This window comes from Castor canadensis, chromosome 6 (genome assembly GCF_047511655.1).
Source record: "Castor canadensis chromosome 6, mCasCan1.hap1v2, whole genome shotgun sequence".
NCBI lineage: Eukaryota > Metazoa > Chordata > Mammalia > Rodentia > Castoridae > Castor > Castor canadensis.
The window spans coordinates 32,237,755-32,261,275 of NC_133391.1; the positions used below are offsets into that span (position 1 = coordinate 32,237,755).

At 34.9% G+C, this 23,521-nt stretch overlaps 1 protein-coding gene and 1 long non-coding RNA gene across 5 annotated transcripts in view; both read left to right on the plus strand.

Moving 5' to 3' along the window:
• Magohb (mago homolog B, exon junction complex subunit) overlaps window positions 1-8,351 on the plus strand; it is a 33,150-nt gene extending 24,799 nt beyond the window's left edge. The window contains exons 6-9 of one of the 4 annotated variants that reach the window (XM_020161408.2): window positions 130-269; window positions 1,715-1,800; window positions 5,161-5,283; window positions 5,396-8,351. In XM_020161408.2, coding sequence (XP_020016997.2) covers window positions 130-269; window positions 1,715-1,800; window positions 5,161-5,283; window positions 5,396-5,402 — 356 coding nt within the window. In that variant the 3' untranslated portion in view covers window positions 5,403-8,351. Of the gene's footprint in view, window positions 1-129; window positions 335-1,696; window positions 1,801-5,160; window positions 5,284-5,395 lie in introns of those variants that run through there. The other 3 variants (XM_074076053.1, XM_074076052.1, XR_012448844.1) reach the window with 3 other exon arrangements.
• Window positions 8,352-14,458: 6,107 nt separating this feature from the next.
• On the plus strand, window positions 14,459-19,060 carry LOC141423864 (uncharacterized). Its single transcript, XR_012448634.1, has 3 exons — window positions 14,459-15,131; window positions 17,141-17,234; window positions 18,904-19,060. It is a non-coding gene; the product is annotated as an uncharacterized lncRNA (long non-coding RNA).
• The last annotated feature ends 4,461 nt before the right edge of the window (window positions 19,061-23,521 follow it).

Consider the following 23,521-nt stretch of genomic DNA (forward strand, 5'->3'; position numbering starts at 1 on the left):
TTCTCAGTGTATTATTATTAGTGAGAGCTATGAGAGTTTCTTTAGTTACGGAGGATTGACAGATATATTTTTCTGATTAACACAATAGCAGAAAACAATAAATCTAATGATTCTCTTCATACATTGCAGGCAAACTCTGTGGCCACTGGTCCTGTCTTGGAGTAAAATGTTATTATTTTGTCAAGGAATTTAAAGACTGGAAGGGCTGTAAGCAGATGTGCCAAAGTCATAGATCATCCCTTTTGAAGATAGATGACTACGATGAACTGGTATCATGGACTCTTACATTCACTTTTATTCTCTTGGATGCTGTCTCTTACCCTTGAACAATAAGGTACTGAAAGCAGGCAGGAGTCCAGAAAGATACCGTCAACTATTTTTGTTTTGTCAGTTATATGAGCAAAAACTATATAGTTATGAGTTTCCTGGAAGACTCCTGCCTGCAAAGAAACATATGATCATGCGATTTACTAAGTATTTGATACAGCAATGTATTGTGATGACCATTATTATTAAGGAGACATTTTAGGTCTTTGCAATCATCTCCCTTTCTATAGAGTCTGCAGAGAAGTATGCTTATCCCTTGATGAAGTTTAGCCCTTTGGTAAATTGCGGGCTCAAAAACTAACAGTTATTTATTCCTACAGAGTGGGAGCAAAGAATCATCTTACAGTATAGTCTAAGAGTTGCTATTAGAATCCCAAAAGCCAGACTTTCTGAGATCAAATCCTTCCCTGCAGGTGCTTGCTAGCTGGGCGACATTAGATAAATTTCTTAGACTTCCTTGACTTATCTGGAAAGCATAGATAATTATGAGGATTGTAAAAAGGATAACAACTTTGTCAGTTAGCCTTATGGTTGTTTTAATTGCACCTGTAAGTATTATTTACTTTATCAATATTCTTATGCATTATCTTTGAAAAACAATTATAAAAAAGAAAACATAGTGGCAGTGATGCTATAATTGTCTTTTTAATTTATTACTAAGTAAATTTTTACAAATACACAAAATATATTTTTGCAGAGAAATGTTTGTATAGATCAACCTGAAACCTCTATTTTTCCTTTAGGAAAATTATATAAAATTTATCCACAAATTGAATGTTTAAAATTACAATATATATGAATTCTTGACATCAAGTCATGATATAATTTTCAGTTTGCTACAGTAAACATATTTAAATTTAAGCCTATTTAAAAAATATATTCAGTCATTTAATCAGGTATTCTGTGCTGTGTTACTCTGATAGGTTACATTTCAGGCATAGTAAATACCTCCCCAAATATCTCCCCCTTTCCTTCATTGCTTCAACTACAGAAAGATTTCTCTGAGGAGGATAAATCTTTAATGTGCACCCTCTTCACATGCACTTTTTATTTTAATATATTTTCTTTTGAAGATTCCTTCCTTCATTTAAGATTATGTGATCATTTTCCCACATCCTTCAGAATTTTTCTGGAGCATGATTTTGAATAGTTTCATAAAGTGTCAAAAATATTTTAATGAATATTTTATCTCCTACTGGCAAATACTTAAACTCTGTATTTTCTATGCTTTCACCAATTTAGGAAACCAACTTCAGTTTAACAATTAATCTATTGATCAAAGAACAGCTGAGCCCCTTTACCTGTAGTTCTTTTTGTTCATCTAATAGATGAGAATTTTGGCACAAGATATATTTTGTTTCATTTACAGAAATTCCTTCAATCCCAGGTATGTGGAGATATTTACTGGATTGGATTATCATATAATGGAGGGGAAGGAAAATGGAAATGGACTGACAATGGCACTTCTGGAATGTGAGTTTCTGGAATTCATTCATTACCATTAGTATGAGAATTGGAAGGATTGTTCTAGAAAGAACCTCTCCTTTCACACAGCTGTACTCATTTTCAAATGGAAATAATTGGTAAGAACAAGATGAATAAGTGAGAAAGTGTTTGAAGAATTATATTTAAAAAGGAAGAAAAGTGTCATACAAAGTTACTGCTACTAATAAAAGTGTGATGCTCATAAGCTTATGCCATAAGGTACACAAAATGAAACAAAATCATAATTTTGTTTTGTGGTGGTCCTGGGTTTTGAATTCAGAGTTTCACAGCAGCTAGACAGGTGTTCTACTGCCTGAGCTAGTTCTCCAGCCCCAAATCATAAATGTTAAGTTAATGTGAAATTATCTGATCAGCCTGATCATAATGGGTGGATATCTTGAGAATCCCAAACATTCATGTGAAACTCCTTTGTATAATTAGATTATGTATTAGTTTATATGTTATTTATGTACTACTTATACATATAAAGAGAATATGTATGCAGACATATATATATATATATATATATATATACATACGTATATACATATAGATTTATACCTTCCATTTATTTTTTTATTTTCATATTATTGTTGCACTGAGGGTATATTGTTATATTTACAAAAGTTCTTATAATATATCATAGTTGAAATCACCCCCTCCATCATTCTTCTGTATTCCCCTCTCCCCATTCATGGTATACTATCCTTTAAAGTGCAGTATCATATAAACTTTTGGGTTCACATTTAATTCTAATCTTCTGAGAAACAATATTGAGTATTTTTGTCTTGTTTTATTTAAATGCAGCATTGGGGTTTGAACTGAGGCCTCATGCTTTCTAGACAAGCGCTCTACTGCTTGAGCCACCCCACCAGCCCTTTTTTTGTGATGGGCTTTTTGAAAAAGAGTTTTGAGAACTGTTTACCTGGGGCTGGCTTTAAACCACAATCCTCCTGATATCTGCTAAGTATTTCAGGCATAGCTAAGATTACAGTCATGCGCCACTAGTGCCTGGCTTCTATTGACTTTTTTGTAAGTTATATTGACTATTATATTATATTTTATTTTCACGAATTCTGTTTTTTGTTTTCAAACAACCTTGCTAGTTGCTCTTGTGTTCAAGCTATCATATATATTTTGAAAGATATTCAAGTACTTATTCTTTGTAACTGGTATTCCTATTATTTGAAGGTTAGTGGAGCTAATCTATTGTTTTTGCTGGCTTTTGTTACTGATGCCATTTTTTTTGTGGTGTTTAGAGATTTTTGTTTGTTTGTTTGTTTGTTTGAGCTGCTGTGGAAACTATTTGAGGTCTGAAATAATGGTGGTGGCTTCCTCAAGAAAGAATTTGCCATTGTTTGATGCCTTGGAACAGTATGAGTCTAGGCCAACTGTTTTTCTTTTTGATTTTTTGTTTTTTGGACTACTGGGTTTTGAACTCAGGGTCTTTCACACTTGAATCATACCTATAGTACTTTTGCTTTTAGTTTGTTTTTCAGATAGGATCTTGCAAAGGATGACCTTGGACTGTAATCCTTCTACCTCTCCTTCCTGAGTAGCTGTCAGAGCAGCCTGGGGCCACTTTTAATTCTAAATGTAGGCCCTACAATTGTTGACGTTCTGAGTTGCAAATCCATAAAAGTAGTCCTGTAGGAAAATACCTTTTCATAATTTTATCCTCCAATTACACTAACAAGCAAACTATCCTAGAGATCGAGAATAAAAGGACTTTCAGGTCAAATTAAGGTGCTCAAATCACACAGTTAATTGGAGCCATCCAAAGCCCATTGCAAAATGAAAGAAGAGAGACAGGTTGTTGCCCTTAGGGTAACGTGTGAGAGGGTGAAAGGATCACTGGAATCTTGGGTTAAGTAATCTTCCTTCCATTGCCCTGACTCCCTCTGCTATATAACCCTTCCCTGATGATGGTGTTGTTTGTAGGGACACAACTGAGGTTTGAGTAAGAAAGCCCAATAGACTGAAGGTTTTTGTGGTCAGGTTACATATTTTCTCTATCAGGAAGATGCAGAAGCTGGTAAGCCTGGCCTAGCCACAAGTTCAGCTTTCCAGTTAACTGGATGAGCAGCTTGGGATTAATTTGTGTTCTCGGCAGAGGCCACTGCAGTCTCACCAATGGGAGGTGAACTTAAGATCTCATGAATGTAGAGTATGTTCTCATGTATATTTTGTTTGCTGTTAGTGTCTACTTGGTCCTGTTTTTCCTTTTTTGTCCATGTTGTATGTACATGTGCTTTACTTACTGTATCTGTACTTAACATGTTTCATAGGTTACTAACTTACCTATCCACTCCTAACATATCTTGTGTGTTCTTTCTGTGCTTCACAAGCTACTTGATTTCATTTGCTTCCTTCCTGTTCCTTATTCCCCTATGGAAAATTTGAATATTTTAAATAATACAGCAAATGCAAATTACATAAGGGATGCTTTTCCTGCCTAAATCCAAGGTTGAAGGAAGTGTAGGATGATTTTTACTGAATATATACCACTTTGAGGTCTGAGCCATATGTAGCTTGAATGGAATTCATTATTTAGAATACCCATCTTGATGGATTCATTATTCATCCTACAATATTCATTTAAGAGAAAGACTGCCCATATATTTACTTACCCTTTGGGATTCCCAACTTACTTAAGCATTGCCTTAGTAGTAATCAGCTTCTTGCCAGTGTGTGAATTTATTCATGAAGTTTTTATTTCCCTCCTTCCTTCCTTTTGGTCTTTGTTTATGACAGGGTCTTGAATGTGGCCACCTTGTCTGGCAGTTTTTTATTTTTATTCAGCATTTTAGATATTTTCAATAGGAAGGTAGTTCTGACAACACACCATTGCTGAAAAAGAAATCCTGCTTTAGCCGGGATTTGCCATGTTTTAGGTAATTACCATCAGCTATGGGTGAGGGAGGTAAGAAAACAAACCAAAATGTCAATCAAGAAACACTTTTTCTTCATTTTGTCCTTAAAATACAGGCATAATGAAAGCTTGTTATCTATGTCACAAAATTTATTTCTTCTTCGTAGTCCATCAGTTTTACTGAAAAATTAACATAAACAATCAGGATTTGCAAATCAAAACCCTACAGCAGTATTGCCAGTTAATTTTAACTCCTGACCAAAAATTGCCAGTATGGAATACATTTGGAGAATATGGGTGTGATGAAGAGGTCGTAATTCTAATCAATGGCTAAAAAAAAAAGTAAATCTTTTAATGATGAGTTTATGGTTGATATTTTCATATTCTGTATATTTTAGGCAATTTAAAAAAATAATCATTTATATAATTTAAAGTTTTAAAGTTAAAAGCTACCTGTTATGTTTTCTGTTCTACAGTGATACTAAAGTCATGGGTATGTCCCCTAAGGGAGGAGAATGTGCATTTTTAACTACAACAAGAATAGAGCATATTGATTGCTCAAAAACCTTCTATTGTATCTGTGAAAGAAGAATGGACAGGTTAGTCCCGGCTCTATTATATGGGAATAAGAATAGGTAAAAATGGGATATTGTCATTTTTGTTTGTTTCCTGTAATAATTTGTGATTACTTACAAATGTTTTTGACTTCAGGACTTAGTTCACTATGGAAATAGAGAGTGATGGACTGGAAGAAAACGATGTACTTATGGACTATGACTTAGGACATCAGATGCCATCTTTCTTCCTGGGGAAGAGAGGAAGAGTTTGCTTGTGGACAGTGATTGCCCTTTGCTTTAATGGCCCTGAAAAATTGTTCTCTCTTTTTATTTTCTGAACTACCACAGGCCAATTAAAGAACCTTGATAATTAGCTGGAATATTTCTTTATCAGCATTATAAATCATTTTAGTATCTTTTGGCTTTTATAGCAAATTAAGGACTAGAATATAGTTGTGGGCTTTTGTTTTCTTTTGGGGGGGTATCTAGAAGTTTACCTCACTTTAAAAGCTTTTATTTCCACAAAATATAATTTTAAGCTTAATGAGTATAGTACAAGGAACTATCATATAACTTTTAACCATAGTCACTAGTTATTTATATATTGCTCTATCTGCTTTATGGTTCTCCCTGCCCCCTCTCCTCCCCTTCCCTCCTTTCCCCTTCCCTCCCCTCTCCTCCTCTACTTTCCTTTCTCTCTTTTTCTCACTTCCTCTCTCTCCCTTTGTTTATCCATAAATATGTTGTGGCCTAACAGATATGGTGGTAATAATGTATCTAAATATTTTCCAAGGAGAAGCACTTTGTCTTAAAAAAATATACCACAATGATCAAAATCAGAAAATTTAGTATTGGTATAGTATTATGATCTAATCTATAATTCATGTTCATATTTTATCAATAATCCCAAAATATTATTACTTATCTGTGTTACTAAGTCAGGAGCCAGGCGGTTCTCAGTCTTGTTGGAGAAAGATTTCAAAGGACATGAAGAAGACTTAAGTAGGTCACACTCTCTTGGAATCTCCCCAACTCTGGGCGCCCTACTTTCCCACTTTACACTTTGATCTCAATAAACTCTTGCTTTACAATTTAAAAAGAAGAAGACTTAAGCAGGCATGGATTTATGAATGCACAGCAAAGTGAAAATATACTCTCCAGGCCAGAGAGTGGGCAGGCTCAAAAATGAGTGACTTCCCTGAGTATGAAAAGACTTCCAGCTTTTATTGGTGTATATGAACATGGAGGAAGTCATTCCTGGTAAACTGCATTATGTCATTAATTCCTGAAGACTGGGCCATGCATCATTAACTACTTCCACACCTCAAGTGGGAGGGATTTTGACCTTGGATAGTCAGACTGAGATTATCATTTTCCATGGGGCTGGAGATTAGCTCACTGGTATGTATCACAAGGTGTTCTGTTAACATCAGAGAGCCAGGACATGATTTGTTTTATCAAAAACAATCCATTGTTCTTAGGTATGCATCAGGTTCCCTACCTACGTGCCTGACCATATGGCTGTGTCATTTAGTGGTGTTTTTCCTTCATGTTCAGGATCATGAAATGTGTTTAGTTGTGATGTCCATTTTTATCCTTTAGCCTGGAATAGTTCTTCAGGTTTTCTTTGATTTTCTTCATCTTGACTTTTTTGAGTCAACTGTACATTTAATAAAATGTACCCACATTAAGTCATAAGGAATATATGATATATATATATATATGTCTTTAAAGGAAAATATATACACATATAAAACATTTCCATGACCCCTAAAAGTTGCTTTCTGTCCCTGCCACTCACCTGGTCCCAGGTGATTGGATGCTTTCTATCAATACAAATTAGTTTTGCCTATTCCAAAATTCCATGCATTGTGTACAATTTTGTATCTGGCTTTCTTTTGCTTAGCATATTTTTGAAATCAACTCTTGTTTTTTTGTGCACCAGTATTTCATTCTTTTGTTTCAAAGTAGTATTCTGTTCTACAAATATACCACAATTTTTTGTTCATTCATGTGAACATTTGATATATTTCTATTTTGTCACTATTATGAATAAAATTGCCTTGAAAATTTGTGTGTAAGTCTCTATGTGGACATGTGTTTTTATTTTTTTTCAGTAAATGTCTAGATTAAGACCCTGTTTACTGGTTATTACGGTGTGTGCATGTTTAATTTTATAAGGAGTTCCCATAATATTTTCCAGTGGAGTTGTACTATTTTACTTTTCCAGCAAAATCCTATGGGAGTTCCAGTTTTTCCTCATCTTTGCTAATACTTGATATTGTCAGTCTTTAATTTGTTCCTGGTAAGGGTGTAGTGGTACCTCATTGTGATTTTTAATTTGCATTTCCTTTAAAGACTAATGATATTATTGGTTATTTGTTTATTTTCTTTTCCCAAGTCTTTGTTCATATTTGTTCAGTTCTTTTTAAATTAGATTTGTCTGTCTTCTAATTGTAGAATTGTAAGAGCTCTTTATATAATGTAGATACAAACCTTTTGTAGATGTTTGTATTGTGTATATTTTCTGTCTTGCCTCTTAATTTTCTTCATGGTATCTTTCAAGAAGCAGGAATTTAAAACTTTTGAAGAGGGCCAACTCATCATTTTCTCATGAGTTTTAAATTCTGAGATAGTTTTTCCTTCATCAAGATTATAGAGATTTTGTCCACGATTTCTTCTAGAAATTTTATAGTTGTAACTTACATTTTTAACTTGTATCCATTTCACACACAAAGTTTAATGTGTGGAAATGGTTGAGGTTCACAGTTATTCCATGTGGATATCAAGATTTTTTTCTGCTCTACTTCTTAAAAAGATGTTCCTTTCCTCCATTAAATTACTTTGGTGCCTTTGTAGAAAACAAGTTGATGCTATCTTTGTGGGTCAGGTTGTAGACTCTCTTCTATTTCAGTACTCTATATATGCATTCCTGGAGTAGTATATATAGGCCATTACTATGCCTTTCTAGCTACCCTTGGACTGAAATGTACTACTTCTACCAATTTATTCTTTTTCAAAAGTGTATTGACTGTTCCAGGTTCTTGAATTTTCTCAAGATGTCTTTGAAATGCCCAATGGGATTGCATCAAATCTACAGAAAAATTTAGGAGAAGTAAAATCTTATTAAGTGTTAGAATTCATGACCATGACATATCTACCCATTTACTTAGGTCTTCTTAATTTATTTTCACAAAATGCTATGTTTAAGGATATACTCTTATATATATTTTTCTAAATATATGATATTTTGATGTTACTTTGAATTACATTTAAATTTTTCTAAAATATCTGTGTTTTTTTATAATATTTTGCTAAATTTATGATTTTTTAATTTTATTTTGAATGACATTTAAATTTTCATATTATCTGTTGTTAGATTATGGAATAAACTATTTTCCATAAATTCATCTTATTTCACTTTGCTAAATTTACTTATTATTTCCAGTAGTTTTGTTTTTTCCTCATTTTTTTTTTTGGTGGATATCTTAGGATTTTTCTCTTCTGTGTTCACAATCATGTCCTCTGAGAATATGAACATTTTACTTTTTCCCTTCTTCCTTCTGTTTCTCTTACTTTACTCTACTGGCTGAGACATCCAGTACAATGTTAAACAGAATCGATGATAGTTTGCTTCCTTGCCTTGTTCCCAGAGTTACAAAGAAAATCATTAAGTCTTTGATATAAAGTCAGCTGTAGTTTTTTTCATAGATCCTCCTGATCATGTTGAGTTATTTCTATTACTTCATTTTCAGTTCTCTTAGGAATGGGAATTTCACTGCTTTCTGCATTTACTGAATGATAGGCTTTCCTCTTTTAGTCACATTTGATCTTTGTTACAGCAACACAGGAAAACTGACACAATTATTGAAACTAACATACCAATAAATTTGACAGTTTAGACAAAAAAAATAAATTTGTGTCTTTATCTGAGTTTCCCATGAAGAATCACTAGGCAGAATGGCAACTAGAGAAGAGGCGTAAATTTTTTCAACACAAAAATTATCAAAATTGACAGGAAAAATAGGATATCTAAATAACCCTTAATCTATTAAAGAAATGACATTTGTAATTAAATACCTTCTAAGAAAATCCAGGCTGATTATCTGATTAATTTTATCAAACATTTACGGATAGAATATACAAATGCTGCCCTAAAAACTTTCAATAGAGATGTCAAAAGTATTCCAAATTAATATACAAGGTCAATTGTTTCCCCATATCATAAATAGAAAAAGACTTCAAAAAAACAACAGCCCAATGTCAAATGAATATAACCAAAAAGTCCCTAAAAAACATTACCCAATCAACTCTAGAAATGTATTTTAAAAAGGATAGTAAATATAGCATTACCAGGTGAAATTTACCCAAGAAGTGTTGGTTTTTTTTTTTACATTCCATATTTGTTACATGTCCTATGGTCTATCATGTTGAGTGTTCCATGGACACTTGGAAGTAATGTGCATTTTGTTATTTTGGGATGGAGTGTTCTGCAAATGTCAGGGTGTCAAAGTGATTCATAGCTTGTTCATCTTCTATTTATCTAATTTTTAAAGAAATTTTATTGTTTTTAAATTTCTTAGTATTCATTTACTCATATGTGTGTACATTGTTTGGGTCATTTCTCCCCCCTGCCCCCCTCCCCCACCGTCTAACCTTCCTTTCCCTCTCACTTCCAGGCAGAAGTTCTGCCCTTATCTCTAATTTTGTTGAAGAGAAGACATAAGCATAATAAGGAAGACAAACTTTTTGCTAGTTGAGATAAGGACAGCTATACAGAGAGATTCCTAGCATTGCTTCCATGTACAAATGTGTTACAACCCAAGTTGATTCATCTCTAACTGATCTTTACACTGGTTCCTGATCCCCTTCTCATATTTACCTCTGTTGCTTTAAGGTTTCTGTATTAGTTCCTCTGGGGTGAGGACATCAAACGCTTTCATGTTTTGGGTTTTCTACCTACATTTTTTGGTCTTAAAATCAATTATCGAGAAAATTGTTTTGAACTGTCCAGATGTGATTGTGAGTTTTCTATTTGTGTTTATTTTTGCTTCACAAATTTTAAATTTTTACTTTTCCCATCCACTTGTCTATATGTTCTGTAAGACTTTAAAATTTATCTTGGTTTTCTTTAGGTGTATCCGGAGTGCCTTAAATGATCGTTCCCTTTGTAGATATTGAATAAGTAAATAAATATCTGTTGAATGAATGAATTACACTCATGGCATGATACTGAATACTAGAATACTTTGCATTGTTTCAATCTATTTGGACTGCTATAACAAAATAGCATAAAATAAATAAATAGGTATTTGTAAAGTTCAGAAGATTGTTTCTAATAGTTCTGGTGGCTGGAAATTCCAATACCAAAGTACCAACAAATTTGTCATTTGATGAGGGCCTGCTTCCTGCTTCCCAGATGGCTGTTCTCCTTATGAACTATCATGGAGGAAGGGGTGAAGGAACTCTCAACGTTCTCTTTTATTAGCATACTAATCTCATTTCTGAAGGCTTCCACTCATAAGCTAATTACCTCTCACAGTCTCCACCACCAATAGCATCTCATTAGAGATTCACTTTCCATGTATGACACTTGGGGAGATACAAACATCGAGTTCATCCAGGTGTTCTGCTCATGCTGTAATCCCAGCTACTTGGGAGGCAGAGACTAGGAGGATCATTGTTCAAGACCATCCCTATAAAAAGTTAGTAAGACCCCATCTCAACAAATAAGCTGGGTGTGGTGGTAGGTTCCTGTCATTCCAGATACTCAGGAGCCAGAGACTGGGAGGATTTCAGTTATTGGCCAGCCGGGGCAAAAAGTGAGACCCTATTAATCAATAAGCCAGACATGATGGAGTGCTCCTGTGATCTCTGCTACATAGGAGATGGAAATAGGAGAATCCTAGTCTGAGGCTGGCTCTGGGCAAATATGTGTGACTCTATCTGAAAAATGAGTAAAGTAAAACAAACAAAAACCAAAACCAAACAACAAAAACAAATGGGCAGGGGATGGGGATGAAGGGCTGAGACTATGTCTAAAGTAGTAGAGTACCTGGTTAGCAAGCTGGAGACCCTAAATTCAAACTCATGTACTAATAAATAAATAAATAAATAAATACATAAATATATACATTCAGTCTACAGCAGTAAGAAATAGTTTATTTTCAATGTGCAAGAAGTAATATTATATAACTACTAAAGCACTTTTACAAATTTGTGTCTCATGTCTTGCTTTTCTTATTTGTATGGAGGAGATAGGATGTGATGACATCTCTGAGCTCAGCATGAAGCAAGGAAGGTTGGCACCATAAAATTAGCTTAAAAACTTATAAAGTCATGTGAAAGTGAAAAGTGAGGAGCTGGCTTGGTGGCTGAAACTGGTTCTGGTTGTGCAGTCAGGCAAACAAGACAATAGGCCAAGGCTCCCTCATGGTCAGAGTAAGAAGTGCTCAAATTCTACTCAACATCAGAAGCATCTGGAGGACTTGTAAAAATATCACAATGAACTATCACTGAAAATGGTCAGTTTTAGAAGTGATGTTATGGGTTGAATATGAAATGTCCTTCAGAGGCTTATGTGTTGAACACTTGATCCAGCTGGTAGTGCTATTTTGGGAGGTGATGCAGACTTTAGAAGGGGAGCCTGGCTGGAGAACATGGTCACTGGAGCATGACTTTGAGGGTTATACTTGGTCCCTGGTCCCTTCTCTCTCTGCTTCCTGTCCACTATGAAGCAAGTAGCTCTTGCTGCCATAATGTTCTGCCTCACTTCAGGCCCAGGATCAATGGAGCCAAGGATAATGGGTCTAACCTCTGAAACTATGAACTGAAATAATCTTTCTTCCCTTAAGTTGTTTATGTCAGGTATTTTCTTACAGCAACACAAAGTCTGATTAATACAATGATTATTGTATGCTTTGAATTCTCTAAGTTAAATGCCTCTGTTTTCACCCATTAATTCCTCTACTCCTAAGTTTCACTTGGCCTAATGTAACTGAATACAATGGGTGCACCCACTAGTTAGTGTATAAAATCAGTAAGTATAACCAGGAGATAAAGGAGTGGAATGGGAGGTTTGTCACTTAAACAAGTAAGGAGGTTACTGGGTCTAACGACCAAAGCAGTGTCTCTCTCTCTCCAAATAAAGAGAGTGAGGGGCTTCTTATTGGGGAAACTCATGCATATTCATACTGGAAAGATGCTTCATCACAGGTAGAAGGAGGAACATTCCTGAGCATGCTCAGTTGGAGGTCATGCATCTGCATATACCATATTCTCAAATATGGCTCACAGGAGTGCCTAATGGGCAGAGAAGTGAGTATTATAATGAGCAAAAATTACTCTAGGTCATATGTACATTAAGTAAATGTTATTTGAACTGTAATGAAAAAACTTCTCATACACTTTCATAATGTGTATACATTTTTTTATCTCCTTGCCTAGTGGTAGTTTGGCTTTTGCAATTAAAGCAGTACAAAACAAAGCAGCATCAAAGACAACTTAGAAGAAAAAAGAACATTTAAAACAAAAAGAATAAAACATTTCTTTGGTTGGATCTGAAGAAACAATCTTGCAGTGGTGAAAAGTATAAGCAGGAAATTAGGGTATAAGACTTCATTTGAAAAATCTGTCAGAGTAATTATTATGACAAAATATCAGGAAATAAAGCTCTGGGTGGTATGTACTTTAAGTTTCAAATAATTGAAGCACAACTTGAAGATAAAAAGCACAGGGACAGAGTTTATTTTCATTTAAGAAATATTTATTATGGTAGTCATGTTTCCAAATGGTGTTCAAATTGTGTATATAATGTAATATGTATTATGTAGCATAATATAAATATCTTGGGCCATTTTCCTTTTGTTTTCTCATTGAAAGAAAAGAAAGTTGGACTGTTTTCTTTTAGATAATTTAGCAAAGTAAAGCCAAATAGTAATGGCTCCTATAAAAATCACAATTTTAAGTACTTACAATCTTTTCTTGACTGACTAGGAGACAATTTTTCTTCTTCCCACAGTTTGAATTTGTAATGGTTCCTAAGCAGAACTTTCTCTGTGCATTTTCTCCATTACCTCTGCCATACCATGGGAGGTGCTCCCAGGACATGTGTCCCAGTTCTCCCTTGATTTCCTATCATCATGCAAACTTGAAGGAAAGGTGAGACCTCTACATGGAGGCCACATGTGAAGTGATTACAGAGATTCTCAGCTAACACGTTTACAGTTTGACTAGATTATTTCTCACTTCTCTCCCTTTTCCCTTCTTCCTTCCTCTCTTCCTTCTCTTTTTTCCCATCCTCTCACTCTCTAGTCATTTATGGTATTATTTTTTCCTATGTTTATCAAAGATGATCATTTGATAGGTACTTATTTTTGGTTCCATTTGTTATGTAAAGAGAGGATCAAAGTCCTTTAAAAAGAGGTAACCATCTATAGGAATTCTGGGAATAGCAGCTGTCAATGCCTCTGAAATGTCAAAATCTCCTTTTCTACAGCTGAGAGTGTTTGCTGCTGTTGAGGACATCAGATGCGTTCTTCTTGCTTAGTATCTATCAGGGAAAATGAACCACTCTCAACTCTGTTTCTGACCCAATTGTCACTGGAACTTTCAAGGAAGGACCAATGCATCCTCTTCCACTGTTTCTAGAGACTTAATTAATATTCTCATTTTATATGATGGCATTGATTTGAAATTCAGGGATAGTAAAACTTAGGGAACCCAATCCCTTGGGTTAAAATATTTTCAAGTTGAACTTACTTAAATAAAATGCAGGTCATGAGTGGAAGGATTGCTCTTCTGCTTCTAATGCTGGGCTCTCCAATATTTCTTTCTTTTGGAACAAAATAAAGTGAATTACATATAATGAGAAGAGAAAAGTGGAGGTGTCACTTTGTATTTCCCTTTTTCTAAAAATAATATTATTTTGCCGAGTGTTTTGTATTATCCTTTTTTGTTAGCCTTTATTCTTAATTTATAAACTATAGTAACCTAGGCCAGCATTTAAAAAAATCCTCTGTAGATATTCAGACAAAACCTATGTGGGTTTTTTTTTAATATGTTAAAACCTTTTAAAAGACAAACAGTTTATAGTTCAGTGTAGGTACAAAAACCATTCAAGGAAATCAAATTATTATTTCTCAGGTAACTTAAACAGAATTAATTATTCTTTTATTTTAGACTCCCTTGTCTATAATTATCTCTCTTAACTGAACATACATTTATTCCTTCATTTGTTCAATAAATGTATATTTAATTATTACTATGTGCAAGATATTATACTTTGTACTGAAATTATATATGTAAGTAAATGGGAAATCTTTTCCTTTGAAGGTTTCCTTTGAAACCTTTAAACTTCAGATGCAGAAATGTCTGCAAATAATTGAAATGCAATGTGAAGATCTAAGTAATTGGGCCATAATTAAGGTATGTGAGAACTCACAGGAGGGATGGAGTTAACTGTGCTGAGATATAGTATCTTATCAGGGAAGATAAGGGTTTTTAAAGAAACACATTTGGTAGGGTTTGAGGATTGGTATGCATTTGGTCAGTTTTACCAAACAGAGAATGGAATTTATTTATGATTATAGCACAAATGTAGGACTCACCTTGGATGATCAGCACTGCTGGAAGGCAGGATATGGGGCATCATGGGAGGAGCTATGAGTAGGAACAGTCAGCATAGTATTCGCTGGAGTAGACAAACACTAAAGAGTAGATGTAAGAGTGAATATACACAGATAAAAAATATCCAAAGATTTTTGCTTAGATCCTGATTATGTTTTTCTCCTTGATGCAGGTCTCAGAAGCTCATCCTTTTTCCATTTTATTTGAAGTTATTTCCTATGGAATCCCTTAGTATCACCTCTAACCCTGACACACTGATAATGGTAATTTTCTCTTTCTACTGTTTATATTTCCTCAAAGTCAATTATTTGTGTTTACTTTGTTTATTTTTTTAAACTGATAATTGCTACAGATAAACTAATAGGAATAATCATACTGCAGAAGATATGCAGTATAAGCTTTGTCTTTACCTATCATTTACTATGCAATGAAGTTTGTATTTATTCCCCTTCTCTATTAGTGAAAGTGTTGGATAGCCAGATAGCCAGATACGAGTGGAAAACAGTTCAAATCTGCACTCTCTTATCCCTACCACTTCTGTGATATTCCAAAGCTTACAAATATCCTTCTGATTAACGAACATCCTCCTAAAGGATCATATCTTCATTTCAGGGCCAAACGTGTACATGCTTAATATAAAAGCCATGGTGAGCACTGTGTGACATTCTGCAAGGAGCATCTAACCGAGAAGTGCAAAATGATCCACCATACAGGTTCCTGACTTCATTTTTGCCACTTACAGGCATCTGCTTCCCATTACATGACTTGTGCATATGCTCTGGCCCACGTACTTGGAATTAAGAGTGGACCTAAAACTTCCTGCCAGACATTTCCCTCCTTGTGACCTACCCCTACTTAACAAAAAGAACCCCAGTGTTGCACCTTAAAGCAATGGAATACTCTCCAATCAGTACGCATCTCAGCTCTATAGAGGCATACCATCACCATTTAATAAGATTCTCTACTGTGCTGCTCTTTGTCAGCTAATTTATTTTTTTCACAACAGGGACAGTGCTCTAATTTTAGAGAGTGCCCAGGTGGCCTGAGTCCACTATAATGTCATCATACCCAACAACAATTGCCAATAGGTAACAAAAGAGCCGTCTTGGATCTCTGACTTTTGTATATATTTCTGGAGTATACATAGTTGGCCCTCAGAATTTGTTGAAGTCTGGTTAAATTTTACCTAACCCTCAGCCAGAGTTGGTATGACTTATGAACAATCCATAAGCCATCCAAATGACCTTTTTGCCTGCCATTCCCACAAGCTACTCAAGTTCCCAGCTCCCCTGAAAGCTGCAGTGGGCACTTGATCTACCTCCTGTCATTGAAACTTAAAAGAAAGTTGGCTAGAGTCTTTCTGGATGCCTTGAATTGTCCCTGTGAATATTTTTGTTGTCTTGAATACTGGCCCGGTCCTCTGGCAGATGTGTTGTAGCCACAAAGTTGTCAACAGACACAAGGGCAGAAAGTTAGAAAGATTTAGAGTTAATGGCATTGATATTGTTGAGCAAATGGAAGATCACTTGGTCTCTTGATCGCTAGCCCTCTTCACATTTTATTATATATGTACAAATCTATGTCTAACACCTTCCAATAGGAGTTAGCACTTTGAATGGGCCCCTCATCACACAGAAGAGATGACTCACAGTGTACTATAAATGAATGAAGATTTCTGATAAGTAGAAATGGACATGTATGCACAGCACCATGGGGGTCAGCAGAATAATTATGGATTTATTGGCACTAAAACTATGAATTTTGTTCTTCCATCTGGCATCATAGTGTGTATAGAATTTCTGTGCTACAAAACTAGATGGTTTAAGATTAAAAATGACACAGGAAAAAATAGGAAACCTTTGTGATTCATGGTTTAAAACTTAATAGGGACTTAAATGTCTTAAGCTGTAACCTTTCTGTGTGCCTTGTTACTAATAGCTATTACTCTGTACGCTGACCTATTATGTTTTAATTAGTTTTCCTCTCATCACAGTACTGGAGCACTTCTTTGTAATGATAACACCTTATAGTATTCTCCCCTCCAAAGCAAACTATTTCTGATCCATCATGAACACAACAGTATTTCTCAAGTGGGGAAACTCAGAATAAAACTTAATTAGACTCTCTTGTAAATCAGGAAGAAAGTCTGGTTATATATGGTTTTTATTACCAACTAAATGTGATGTGTTCTATGGGATGTATAGTTTTTTTCTGTTAAAGTATTATGGAGGAAGTTTCTCTTCCCTGTATCTTATATTTATCTTCTCTCCAGAAATGACAAGAAGCTACTTGCACAGTGGTGAAATTTCATGACAAAAGGAAGAGAAGAATGCAATCTAGAACTTCTGACAACAGATATGATTATGGTAAGTTTCTATTCTCACAGAATAATAAGCTTTGAACAGGACCTTATATGTCCAAAAATCTAATGAATTTGTGAATTTCTTTTTATGGCTTCCCTGTCAAGTACTTATCTACAGTGTTGGAATATAACTCCATGAAATGTAACTCATTTTTCACTCACTGTAAACAATCATAGACTTTTTATTTAACTTTTATTAGCATAATCTAACTGCATAAAAGTTTTCATTGTGATATTTTACAACATGTATACAATGTACTTTGATCAAATTCACTCAATCTATGTTCCTCTTTCTCAAGTACCCTCCCTCTACCTTTTTAACAGTTTTTGGTGGGTTCATTGTGCTAGTCTCATACACACATCTATAATGTACTTCTACAATATTCACCCTCGGCACCCTCTCCTTTCCCCTCCTCCCATGGTCTGGTTCCTTCCTCAAACTGTTCCCATTTACATCATGTCATATTATAAATTATTTTTATTTTTGGGTCTAGATTCCACAGATGAGTGAGACATGTGATGTTTGTCTGTCTGAGCTTGGCTTATCTTGTTTAACAATCAATCATGGATTTTAACTGCTCCTAGACTATGTTTCTTTATTTGAAATGAAAATAATTCTTTCTGTATCAGATGTATATGATTCCTTTTTCTAAGCCTTATGTGGTGAAGAAGTGATAGTCATAACATCCCTACTAACCCTGAGATTAAGGCCAGCATCTCAGAGAAACAGGATATCATCTCTTCCTGGATCTGAAAATTACAGTAGTGTGGAAAATGTAGGAAAGATCATTTGTCTTATTTGACATAAACTCCAATAGAGTTGGAGAATACCCTTGTTCTTATGTAAACAGTAATGACGGCAATTGTTTGTATGCCTTATACAGTAATGTTTGGACCCTTATCACTCTCCTTGAGTTCTCATTTAGCTCTCTTTTGACTATCCTTCTCAATAATCCAAGTGGACACTTCATGCTGGGCCTTGTTTCCTCCACCAATAGTCATCTGTTCTAGTCTAAAAAGTAAAAAAAGCTATCATGTCTTTATGACTTTTGGAAGCATCTTTGTATAAAAATGCTGATTTGTAATTATTGTAGATGTAAAAAGACCAGAGAAAATGAAAACACATGCTGGGATTTTCATTAAGTGACAGTAGGATAAATGTGGTTTATTCAGTCACTGAATTAACATTTATTAACATTCATTAAATGTTAAAATTCTGAACATTAAGTATTTATTCTTGGATAGTGTAGGCACTCATCATTTGTGTACATAAATGTGCCTGAGTTCAAATGCAGATGCATCCACTAGTCAACTTGAGGTAGAGGCAGCAGCACGTGCATCGCGCATTTCAATGAAAACTTCATTAAATTCATCTTGCTGTCTTTTTTTTTGGCACCATTCCCATCATGCAGTTTATGCTTCTGTAATTTTGTTTTAACCTAGATCATTAGGTTAAATGATCTAGGTTAAAGTAGATCTAGGTTTTGTTAAAACACACTTATAATAATACTTTAAATGTATTCATTCATTTTCATCAGTTTTATCATTCCAATCTGATCTTGCTTTAACATAATCACAAATAATTTCTTTGTATGTAAACCCTGTTCCAGTTCTGTGCTATGGGCTGGTAATTTTAAGAAGATGTTGTGTATTATTATTGATGTTTATTGCAGTGCTTCCTTCAACCAGACCACAAAATCCTGAAGAACATAAATTATTGCAAATACTGGTCATCATGCATTTGACATCTAAAAGGAAGCTTGTGTGGGAGCAGATTATGGGACTAGAGATAATTGCAGAAAAGTAAGATGAAGAAACAATAGAAGGCCATGTAAGGAGATACTTTTGGATATTTGGCTTAAATTCAATGAAAAGTCACTGAAATGTTTTAATGGAGGAGAGAAGGAATGAAAATGAATTTTAATAGGATAGTCTGGCCATTGTGTGAATGGTCTATTACATGGGAGGGGGGTGAGTAAATCCAATAGGAATTTTCAGTATTGTAGACTCCTTATGGTTTATGAATCTCATACCAATGCAAAAATAGGCAATGGCAACCTTGTTTGTTAATTAAAGTTATAAATAAAATAAAAAGAAATCCATGCCCATATTAGCATAGCATTTAAAACAAAGGACATTGAGGTAAGATTGAAAGGGCCACTTTTGCCCAGTTTGTGACACACTGAGCATTAATCATGGTAATTAACTAATTGACTTGAATGATAAAACTCTTTACAAGGCCATGTGCTCACATTGTGTGTGTGTGTGTGTATGTTTGTGAAAGAGAGAGATGAGAGAGAGAGAGAGAGAGAGAGAGAGAGAGAGAGAGAGAGAGAGAGAGAGAGAGAAAGCTTGTTTGAGAGAAGAGTAAGGAGAAGGATCATACTTCTGGGGAGCAGATTAGAAGGGACACACAATAGCAGGAATACCATAAAGTGTGATGATGATCAGGGCCATTTAGAGGCTGCCAACCACAAATAGATATTGTACATTTTATAAAGGGAGGATGATTCTAGTTACATATCTTAGTGGAAGAGGAGCAATGACAGAGGTGACATTAAAAGCAGACATTTAAAGAGGCATAGGAAACATCAAGCTTCTTAGAGAAATAACAAATCCCTTACCAAAATACCAAAATGCAGCTGTACAATGTGGGTAGTGAGCCCTAAGGCCAGGACGAATTCAGCAGATTTTCAAGGCAAGATGAGGTGACCAGACCTTCTTGGAATGCTGTGTCCAATAAGGAGAGAGATGGGCAGGTGGCCAAGTTCAGCAAAAGTGGAGTCATTGCCAACCAATCACAAATACAGTTTCAATATAGATAGTTGGGCTTAAACCAGGCAGAGCCTTATATTATTCCTAGACTTCAGCTATACTACAGCTTTAGCTTTCCCAAGCCACTCCCATCCATGCAGGAACTTTTGCTGTACTTTCAGTAAAGTTTGTGCTTACTTTACTCTTCACTCCTGGTCTAGCATCTTCAATCATTGACTATGTCAGGACATGAACTCGGGATCAAGCATCTAGTTCCATTAGGAAATCTTTTTCTTCACTTGCAAAAGCTGTTGATCAAGTTTGTAAGGATAAGTTCACTTTTAAGGATCTTCATTAAACTACAGAGTGCTCAAAGTTATGGACTGTAGCTTTCTGGTCTCTGACTTCAGCACTGAATGGAATAAATGGTATGTGGAAGGTGCTCCAGAAATTCAGGTTCAATAGGTGAATTAATTAGTATCATATGAAACAGTTTACATAGGTTATTTTATATGCTTTCTGAGATTTTTTAAAAATTCAAATAGTAAGTGTGTTTTTAAATTTGTAAGGTCTGTACTACTTGCTGTCAGTTTCATGTCACATTTCTACAAGCTCACTACTGACTTTGTAATTTTGTGCTATGGCCACCAGATGGCATAACCACAAAAAACATCTTTTAAAATCAGGCTCTTAAACTTGAAAATAAAAGTCTTACTGCTCAGAATAAATTAATTATATTCTTCTAAACTGCCACTGGGAAGATTAATAGACCATCACTTCACATAAATTTAGAAAAAATGTATTGGTAACTTTAAAAATGATAAGTTCTTTTTGAACCAATGGTTCCATGTCTAGAACTCTATTTTCAGAAAATAATATATGTGGAAGGCCAATCCAGCAGAATAGAACAAACAGAAGACAGAATCTAAGAACTCGAAGATGAAATGGTAATTAAAGGAAAAGCTGAAGAACTATTAGTTAAACAACTCAAGACCTGTGGAAAAAAAAATGCAGGAACTCACCGACTCCATCAAAAGACCAAAACCTGAGAATCATGGGCATTGAAGAAGGAGAAGAGGTGCAAATAAAGGGAAAGCACAATATATTCAACAAAATAATAACAGAAAAATTCCCCAAATCTAGAGAAATCTATTCCCATACAGATGCAAGAGGCATCCAGAACACCAAACAGACCAGATCAAAATAGAACTACCCCATGGCATATCATCATTAAAACAACAAGTACAGAAACAAGAGAAAGAATATTAAAGGCTTTAAGAGAGAAAAAACAAATAACATACAAAGGTAAACCCATCAAAATCACAGCAGATCTCATCAGAAACATTAAAAGCAAGAAGAGCTTGGGGTGAGATCTTCCAGGCACTGAATAAAAATAACTTAAACCCCAGGATACTGTACCCAGCAAAACTATCATTCAAAATAGATGGAGCAATAAAAGTCTTCCATGATAAGCAGAAACTAAAACAATATATGACCACAAAGCCACCACTACAAAAGATTCTCCAAGGGATTCTGCACACAGAAAGTGAAACCCAACATAACCGTGAAAGGGCAGGCAGGACCAAACTACAGGAAAAGAAAAAGCAAAAAAGTAGAGAGTAACTTAGATACACACAAACAAACCTTCAAACAACTAAGACAACTAAATGACAGGAATCACCACATACTTATCAGTACTAACACAATGTTAATGGACTTAATTCATCCATCAAAAGGCACTGTTTGACAAAATGGATTAAAAAAGAAGATCCAATAATTTGTTGCTTACAGGAGACCCATCTCACCGACAGGAATAACCATAGGCTTAGGATGAAAGGCTGGAAGAAGATTTAGCAAGCCAATGGCCCCCCAAAACAGGCAGGAGTAGCAATACTTATCTCTGACAAAGTAGACTTCAAACCTACATTGATCAAACGAGATAAAGAAGGACATTCCATACTAATAAAAGGGGAAATAGACCAAAAGGAAATAACAATTATCAACCTATATGCACCCAATGTCAATGCACCCAATTTCACCAAACATAACCTGAAGGACCTAAAAGCATATATTAACTCCAACACAGTGCTTGTGGGAGACTTTAACATCCCATTATCATCAATAGATAGGTCATCCAAACAAAAAATCAATAAAGAAATCCTAGATCTAAAATATACAATAGATCAAATGGACCTAGTTGATTTCTACAGAACATTTCATCCAACTTCTACACAATATACATTCTTTTCAGAAGCCCATGGAACCTTCTCCAAAATAGACCGTATCCTAGGGCACAAAGCAAGCCTCAGCAAATATAAGAAAATAGAAATTATACCGTGCATACTGTCTGATCACAATGCAATAAAACTAGAACTCAACAATAAAAGTAAAGACAAAAAACATGCAAACAGCTGGAAACTGAATAACACATTACTTAATGAACAATGGGTCACTGATGAAATAAAAGAGGAAATTAAAAGTTCCTGGAAGTCAATGAAAATGAAAACACAACCTACTGGAACCTATCGGACACAGGAAAGGCAGTCCTGAGAGGAAAGTTTATAGCCATGAATGCATATATTATAATGACTGAAAGATCCCAAATCAATGACCTAATGATACATCTCAAACGTCTAGAAAAACAAGAACAAGCAAATCCCAAAACAAATAGGAGGAAAATAATAAAAATAAGAGCTGAAATCAATGAAATAGAAACCAAAAAAAACATACAAAGAATTAATGAAACAAAAAGTTGGTTCTTTGAAAAAATAAACAAGATCGACAGACCCCTGGCAAACCTGACTAAAATGAGGAGAGGAAAAACCCAAATCAGTGGAATCAGGAATGCAAAAGGGGAGATAACAACAAACATAATGGAAGTGCAGGAAATCATCAGAGACTACTTCAAGAACCTATATGCAAATAAATTTGAAAATCTTAAAGAAATGGACAGACTTCTAGATACATATGATCATCCAAAACTGAACAAAGAGGATATTAATCACCTGAATTGATCTATAACACAAAATGAAATTGAAGCAGCAATCAACAGTCTCCCCCAAAAGAAAAGTCCAGAACCTGATGGATTCTCTGCTGAATGCTATTAGACCTTTAAAGAAGAACTGATACCAACCCTCCTTAAACTGTTCCATGAAATAGATAGGGAAAGAAAACTGCCCAACACATTTTATGAAGCCAGTATTACACTTTTCCCAAAACCAGGCAAAGACACCTCCAAAAAAGAGAACTATAGGCCAATCTCCTTAATGAACATTGATTCAAAAATCCTCAATAAAACAATGGCAAACCGAATTCAACAACACATCAAAAAGATCAATCATCATGACCAAATAGGCTTCATCCCAGGGATGCAGGGGTGGTTCAACATACAAAAATCAATAAACATAAAAAACCACATTAACAGAAACAAAGACAAAAACCACTTGATCATCTTAATAGATGTAGAAAAAGCCTTTGATAAGATCCAACACCATTTCATGATAAAAGCTCTAAGAAAACTAGGAATAGAAGGAAAGT